The 8733-nt window shown below is 48.0% G+C and overlaps 1 protein-coding gene across 1 annotated transcript; it reads right to left on the bottom strand.

Annotated features, from left to right (window-relative positions):
- Positions 1-1184: 1184 nt before the first annotated feature.
- Positions 1185-7679, bottom strand: LOC144098649 (longistatin-like). The gene is made up of 4 exons (XM_077631451.1): positions 7339-7679; positions 6690-6776; positions 2649-2770; positions 1185-1429 (listed from the first exon to the last, which is right to left on the bottom strand). The coding sequence occupies exons 1-4, from the start codon at positions 7491-7493 to the stop codon at positions 1338-1340; spliced, it is 456 nt and encodes a 151-aa protein (XP_077487577.1). The 5' UTR covers positions 7494-7679; the 3' UTR covers positions 1185-1337.
- Positions 7680-8733: the final 1054 nt, after the last annotated feature.

Here is an 8733-nt window from a genome sequence, read left to right as displayed (position 1 = left end):
AGTGACCAGTTTTCTTATTTCAAAATGAGATGCACGTATTGACGGTCATGATGAAAGCTTCAGGCCAAAGAGGTTCCTGCTAGTGCGTGTCGCAACAGAAGCAGTTTTTGTTTTTTCAGAGCAACGCATTGTTTCTATCCACACATCAGGCTGATGTCATCCAATCTTCGTCACACTAGGAAAGACTTTTGCAATGTGTACAACTTGACTGAGCGCACTTGCCTTTTGGACTGTGCTGCGCATGCGCAGAAAGATTCCCGTGTAAAATCGGCTAAATCAAGCGTGCTGCTGCCATAACTAAATGGAAATACGGCGGAGCCCAGAAGGCTGAGTTTGAAAAGGCCTACACATCCCCGTTCGCAACGTCGTTACCGTCAATTCGAGACTTGTTCGCTTGCGTACTTCGTAAAATAAACTTCAAGAAGAAACGAGAAGGAAAAAATGCAGTTTATGCAATCAGCAGCTTAAAAGAGGTATTAGAATGGCGCCTCTATTGCAAAACGTATGGGCAGAACTGGTGCTCGTTGTGCTGGCAACGTTATACTATGCCAGTCATTCTTTCCACGGCTGGCGGCACGTCACGAAGGAATGCAGTATACTTTGAAGACGTTTCCAGTGAATTCATTGAGCCTCTTGCGCCAACCCTGGCGCTACAAAGTTCCCAAGGAATCAGGACGAGGGTCAGGTGGGGTGAGGAGGAGAGTTCCACTCACCGTCGAGAGATTAAGAGTGCAATAACAGACGCGCTCCATGCCCCACCACCACCCTCTCCCCCTCTGATACCATTCAAGAGAGAGAACTTAGGCTTTGGCTTGACATGTACGTACTAACAAGTACTACCAGAACAAGGGAATGGAATTCTTAATCGCGCTGCAGAGTTACGCTACATTTCCGTCCAGCTGACGGGAGACAAGAACTTTTCTATGCGTGTTTTTTTTTTGTACAAAGCCTTTTCGATTATTACGCTTAGTGTGCCTTGGGTTTCTTCTAATTCATCGCACGCACTTGAGCTCGGAATTGTATCTCTGAGAGCTCTGGGTGGTGTGATTACACATTTCAAGTTGCTTATCGTGTCGTGTACCTCAATCGTTGGGAACACTGTCTTCAGATCTGTGTTTATAAGAGCGTCGAGCAAACAACTCCCAAAAAAACGCACAGCCAGAGAAACAAACAGGAAGAAGAGCTCTACTGTAAATATATTTATTGCAAGTAAAATGACTTTGTAGAGTAAAAAATGGTAAGGAGGGACTTGGGAGGCATTTCCTGCCACATTAAAGAAAAAAATCCAATGAGGAAATGTGATGGATGTAAATGATGCGTGAGCACTGTGCAAGGACTTAAAGCCTGGCGAGCTCGCTTGCCCTCAACTCTGCATAAGAAACATAGCCGTCAAAGTTTTTGTCGGCTTGGAGAGCCGAGTCCACGTAACCTGGAGGAGAAGAAAAACGAAGTTACTTTCCTGCGTTATACAGAAATGCCAAAACCACAAAATATTGTGATACATTTCTATTCAAGCTTAAAAAACGCCTTTGCCTGGGATGAAGACTTAATACAACGGATGTATGGATTTGTTAGGACACGAAGGGATTTCTGCATATTTTGTTTTCCAGATGCCGGCTACTTTTAAACTTAAATCAACGACGCTTTGCTTGAGGCATAGTGTACCGAGACAGCGAGCGCGGACGCCAGAAAATTTAAGAACCTGAATTCGCTATATGAAATGTCCGATTGTGAATTCCTATGTACAGTCTTTTTCAAAATTCTTCAGCCATATTGTCTGCTTTTGAGGCGCACAGTGGAGCACAGTGGAGACCAAAGTGCCTTGAAACGCCCCTGTTTTATCGATCAATATCATGACAAACATTATCTTTTGCCGCGGGGCATAGGAAAAAATTCTAAACTCACTGCAAAAATTGATCCACCGGTGTTGACGGCATCAACACTAAAATCCTCAAAAACACCAAGACCTACCCAGCATCATGTTATCTCTCATTTTTCAGCAGTCGCTTCACTCGTGTTCACTACCACGCAAATGGCGGGTTGGGAAGGCCATTCTAGTCTTCGAGAAAGATAACCGATCTTCACCCCTTAACCGTCCAATCTCATTAACCAGCGTTTTTTGTAAAATTATGGAAAATATTGTCACGGCCCAAGGAGAGCCGTGCAGGTAGGCATAGGGGACAAGCCAAGAGTCAGGCGGGTCCTTTTAATCCCAGAGCCAGTTCTAGCCCGAGCTCACCACTCGACAATACAGTGGAATTAGCATGGCTACCGCAAAGGTCGTTCTTGTAACTCACAACTTGTTTTTTTTTCCTTCATGATATACATACATACATTCGATCGTAACACTCCTACAAATGCCATATTCCTAGATTTTGAAAACTTGCTTGATAAAGTGGCTCACGCGTGCCTATTTCTTTTACACTGCCACCCCTAAATCTTCACCACTTAGATCTCGAATGTTCAGGCGAGCCATATGCCACTGACTCCATTATTGTAAAGCGCTCCAAATGTTTTCGTGATTTTTTCTTTGCCAGGCTTGATTAAACTGACGTGAGATCTTCGTATGGAGGAATTGGCACTATTTTATGCCGCTTGTATTTGAGCAGCAAAGGAAGCAGCAACGCTGAGCTGCAAGGTATACTCACTGATGATATCCGCCTCGGGTATGACATGCACCCTCTCGTCTCTGTCGTCGTCGTGCTGGTGAAACATGGCCGAAGTCATCTCCTGGCCGTCCAGAAGGTTGTTGTTGTCGAAGTCGTGCATCCTGCGGCAGGTAGTAAGCGGTGGATGTGTAGCGAGCACATGAGGAAGCGCCTACAGACTCCTTTCCCCACACAACAACAAATCTTACAACTCGCATAAAACACATTGATCTAAATATCTTGCAGTAAACAAGTTCAACGAAACGATCCTCTGATATGAAATCAAATATCTGAAGCAAACAAGTTCAATGAAAACTGAGCGCTATGCTTTTCGGGTTGGCTGTGCGAAAAAGAATCTTCTTTGATTAATGAAAACTTGGAAGTTTATTCTGTTGAAGAAACTGAGCGCTTCTCTTTCTCCCAAAGGCGTTGTATCACTACGTTAACGAATACCGTTTGAAACAACGAATCAGCCAACCATCGAGCGCTTGGACCCTTCGGGATAATTAGAATGAATGCTGAGGTACTTCCCTGAGGTGAGTTGAATTACTATAGACTGTCGTGCTTACGCCGCACGACGACAGTAAATGTGGACATAAGATCGACGCGCATACGGCGGACGAAATTCGCAGTGATACATTGCATGCCACAGAAGGCAGCGTGCATTTAAGTCCGGCGCTAACTCCGTCTGTTCCTCAGATAAGGCCGCAGCATTGCGCGTTCCGACGCTACTTGCCGCACATCACGGAGCGCTCCACTTTTGCAGTGGAGCTCTCAGTGGCGATAAAGAGGTGCAGAGTGTGGAAAAAAATGTTAGAGATCACTGCGGCAACCAGCATTGGGAGAATGCGAAAGCATTGACGCCTCTTCCACACTTGGCCCCTCTCTTCGGTTCACTATTATGACGTCTAAGCACTTTTTTGTCGTTCGTTTGTTTTTCAGCATTTTTTTCCGTTACCCATCATTTTCTTTTTACTTTTACATCAATTAATACTTATTACCCTTGGTTCACTGTTTTTTAACCTCTTTTTTGTTTTATACTCGTTGGACATCCAAGGCTGTTTTGACGTCCTCCCACTTCATCGACGTCCATGGTTTTTACTTGCCTCTAATTTCTCCACATCAACCAATGTTTTTTGTTTAATTATCGTTAATTAATCATAATTTATTCTATTTCGAACCTTCATCCGGCTTATTTGCGTATTTTTGGACAACTTCGACGTCCACGACTGTTTTGATGTCCACCCACTACCACGACGTCCGGTGCTATTTCGACGTCTAGTCAACTTTTTCGCCTCTAATTAATGACCTAATTACTCCACATCAACCAAAATTCACACGCATCAACATTTTATCATCCTATATCACACAAAATCAGTCTCTCACTCCTAACTCTTCCTCTAATGACGGAAGGGCTGCCGACACGTTTTGCGTCCACTTTCTGCGGACAAGAAACCGCGAACATAGCCAAGTAATGCTGTCGCATTAAACGTGCAGAAAAAAGAGTCTCCACAGTTGCTTGACTGTTACCAACAGAGGCGATCGAACAACGACAGCACAGCTCCGGAGTCTTTCAGCCATCCAACGACCAGCAGGAAATATGTACTACTGCTCTGGAAGCGCCAGTGACTGCGGTAAAGCCACTTTAGGCTCATCGAGCGCCTCGCGCAATGTTTATGTGCGCCATTCGCGCGCAGGGGGCTACCTCCCCGCGACCTCCCAGTCGCATTGAAGGACGCGAGCGCGGTGATTCACGATCCCTGCCGTCTCCAGCACCAGGACCCACGCATCGCAGGAAAGCGTGTCTTCATCGTCGGCGCGCGGTCCTTGACGCGACACCAACGCGCGATGACATTCCGAGTGCGCGTCGGTTGCGTGCGGCTGCGCGCACCCGCGTCAGAACAATGGTAAACCTCAGTGCGTACATCGAGCGTACAGAAGCCTTGACGTTCCGTTTGCTGCTCGCCACGTAGCCGCGCAGTGACAGGATGCTCCGCGTGGGCTGCCTATATGGACGGAATGCAGCCGGGCGCCCCAATCCCAGCTTCAAGTGTACAGCGTGCCGCTTGCGTGACACTCTGACACGACACGCGCCCGGCTTGTAAATACACCGTGTACATATACAAACAGTGACGTTTCGTGCGGTGCTAAACTGTGCCTGGTCACCGGTGCGCGATCCCTATTACTTTTCTCTTAGTGTGATATATGTGTGCGTGTGACTGTCTCTGTTCAGTGTTGTACATCGTCTCTCTGTCTCTTATATTCGCCGGACGCAGCTCAGGTGCTAAAGATAGTAGATAACAATTGTCACGGATGACAGCAATCTTTTCCTTCCGCTTTTGATCATTATTTTTAATAAAACCACAATCACAAGCTTCCGAGATCGTCGAATTGTCGCAGCGCTCGGTGAATACACCACGTGCATTGCTGTGTTAACTTGCCCTTTGCAAGGATTCAGGATGTTTGTGTGTTTTAACTTTTACCTGTAAAACGTTTAACGTGCAGACTTGACTGCTGAACACCACAGTACTCTACGGTCTATCAACTTCGGACTATTGATTCTGACTCAGCCACTGTCTTACGAGTGGTGAAAACCAGGCAGTGAGTAGCATCCCCCTTGTCACTCAGAAGCAGTGTGTTTAAGGAGATTGTCACATTTAACAGAGGTCTCTTCCGGATAGTGACCTAAACGTACTCCATTCTACCTAAAACTGACTGGGTGAGGGGAGGAGAGTGCAGTACCCAGTGAGGACTGAGACACTATTGGTTTATAGTTTATGGGGGTTTAATGTCCCAAAGCGACTCAAGCTATGAGGAACGCCGTAGTGGAGGGCTCCGGAAATATCGACAACCTGGGGTTATTTAACCTTACTGATCCGGAGTACCCGGGTTCGAACCCGACCGCGGCGGCTGCGTTTTTATGGAGGAAAAACGCTAAGGCGCCCGTGTGCTGTGCGATGTCAGTGCGCGTTAAAGATCCCCAGGTGGTCGAAATTATTCCGGAGCCCTCCACTACGGCACCGATTTCTTCCTTTCTTCTTTCACTCCCTTCTTTATCCCTTCCCTTACGGCGCGGTTCAGGTGTCCAACGATATATGAGACAGATACTGCGCCATTTCCTTTCCCCAAAAATCAACTATTATTATTATTATTATTTAACCTGCACTGACATCACACAGTGCACGGGCCTCTAGAATTTCGCCTCCATCGAAATTCGACCGCGGCGGCCGGAATCGAACCCGCATCTTTCGGGTCAGCAGCCGACTGCCATAACCACAGATCCACTGCGGCGGGTGAGACTATTAAATGCTGTAGCTGGCCTCTTCCTTGGCCGTAAGTTGAAACGATCAAAAATGTCATTTGCGCGGCAGTGGCAGGCAACGCTGTAGTCATGTAAGTGTCGGCGATAAATCTACGGGCGTCGGTGGAAATTAGCCGATGGCTTAAATTCTCGGTGGATTCCAAGACAACGTTTGCACATGCGACACAGAAGCTCCCATAAAAATATTGAACATCTGCTTTAATATAGAAGTTGTTCCCGGTACCTGGGCTGTTAATGACAGCGCCACTGTCCGTACAGTGGCAGTCAATTTCTTCAAAATGCTTTAAAAGTTGGAAAAGCAGTCTTAAACCGTTCGAAAAACTTTGAATAGTCTGAAGAGAAAACAAATTATGTGCATAAAGTTCCTTCCAGCAAAAATAGCACTATGTATTGCACCTCGTCCTACACATAAAGAGCAGTATATCCCCTTCAGGAGACGTTGCCCGACTACATGCAGAGTTGCTAAGTTCGAACAAAGCATGGCGCAGCCATCGAATCTGGCGTGGCCGCTTTTTACCAATTTAAAATGTAAATTTCTGCCACAGCAGCGAGTTATGCCTTCCTTATTTTCATCATTAGGAAAGCTCTACGAGAATGGGTCAATATTTAATGCTCGTCTACAACAGAACACTGTCCCTTTAACACTGAAGGAACAGTGTGTTTGGCGTATTTGGCCCTATGGAGACAAGAACGGCTTAGCAAAACGTTCAGTCACTGACCTGAAGTAATAAAACGACAGCTCCTCCGAGGACATGACTCCGGCGTTGTTCAACTCTATCATTTTGGCGACGTCTTTTCTAATATGACTGAAAACAAGAAAGCAGGTGTAAAAGTTGACGCGAGCACTGCAGGTTGGAGCAAAAGAAGAAGAGAAGACGTTCTACAGGCCCTGCAGCAGCATGCAGTACGTATCATGCTCTTTCTAATCTCATTGCTTGTGACGCACGGGCTGCACAAAACTCGAGCATGGAATGTTAAGAACACGCATTTGCGAGTTCCTAATTTTTAAAAATGTGACGCGAAATAAAAAATTATCGCTAAACGGTGCTAATCATTTTAAACTCACAATCTTTCGAACGCGCATCTATTTTTTGGCACATCTTTTTATCGCCAGCCGTTTGCTTGTTTGTTTGCTCGTTTGTTTCCGCTAAGTCAAGGTTTCTAGGAAGGAAAACAAACAGATGATACTGCCGACGAGTCACGTCGCGGCGAGAGGCAGCCAGCGTTAAGAACGACACGTCGGCATGGTCTGCGCTTATTAAACGGCACGCACTCGAAACACACTCCAAAACCTGAAATCAAATGCTGCTGCTTCAAGCTGATAAAACTCCCCCGCAAAAGCATATTCTACGAAAACCCGGTACTCACTCCAAATCGCGAGCGACTTCCACCGCCGACCACTTCTTTCGGAACTCAGCCGCCTCGCCGGCCTTGCCATCTGGGGGGAGGTCAGCCCGGACCGCGGTCGCCAACACGCCCAACACAGTAGCAGCGCACAACGCCCATCCCACCGTGGTCTTCATGATTCACACAGCGACAGCAGGCCGTATAAAAACAGCTGTACGTTCACGGCAGTTGTCCACACAACGCGCTGCAGATACTTCCGCGTACAACAAGGACGCCGCTGACGAGCACTTATAGAGCGACTGAACGTTTAACGCGGCAGACGCACTTTCGACGTCCGACGGCACCTGCCGAAGCCGAGCTGCAGCGAACGCCACGCAGACATCGGCCACGTGGGAAGCTGGCAATCACGCTCACAAGCGCACGCACACACTGCACACACAGACGTGGAGCTCGCGCAGTGGCTCGGCGGCCTCTGTGGCTTGCGATAGCGACAGAAGGCTCCGCTTTCGACAACGCTCGCCCTTTCTTTGCTGTAGCTGGCCAGCTTGCCAAGAGACGAGACTCCTCCGAGAAAGGGCGAGAGCGGGCGGACGAGTGGGAGAGCAGTGACTCGAGCTGACGCCCCGACGCTGTCTTGTCAGCGCACTCCCTCCAAAAGCGACTGATGAGCTGACGTCGCGTCCGGCGCCCGTCGCTATGACAACCGACGCCAGACGCCAGCGACGCCGCCATCTGCGCCCGCATCTGCCACTGGTGTGGCTGGGGCTGCAACTGCGCGTGCGGGCGCGGCTCCAAACAACGGAGATATGAGAAGCGGGAAATTTGAACGAAAGAAAGGGCCACGTGGTCAATGTCGAAATTAGCGAGCATGAGGCATTGTGGGGGAGGGAACCGAGCGGCCGCAGCACGGTCGGCAAGGAGCCAGCAATTGTAAGGAAACCTTCGTTGAAGCCGTGTCATTCGCTGCTCAGTCTTCCTGCGCCCACGGCTATGTCGCTAAACTCTAGGCTACACACCCAAGCTCCAACCTCCAGGCTCTACACCCACTAAGCGAATGAGATTCTTGCTAATGTGCCCGCTTTGGGCGGCAGGCCGATGTTTGCGCATCGAATCGCTTCTCTCCTAACATTTACATGTGGAATTGCCAATGACGCCCCCTCCAAGCTTTCTTGTCTTCCGTACATGAGTGCAATGCTGTCGCTGTGTTCAGTTTAAGCGCCTTTTGTACCGTTATCGAAGACAAGTGTGCTGCCTTGGACGAAACTGCTTGACGGGTTCTCTTCAAATATAAAACTGCTCAAGGATGTAGCCGTGAAAAATGTTCCCATGGCCGGCTCGGCTGGTTTCACCCCAGAGTATGTTCTAAACGTTCCAGAGTCAACATTTCTGAAACTTCCTCGACGAAGTGTCATTCCT

The sequence above is a fragment of the Amblyomma americanum genome, chromosome 7, assembly GCF_052857255.1.
Source record: "Amblyomma americanum isolate KBUSLIRL-KWMA chromosome 7, ASM5285725v1, whole genome shotgun sequence".
NCBI classification, from domain to species: Eukaryota; Metazoa; Arthropoda; class Arachnida; order Ixodida; family Ixodidae; genus Amblyomma; species Amblyomma americanum.
Note: the sequence above shows the minus strand (reverse complement) of the source record. Positions and strands in the feature narration are given on the sequence as shown.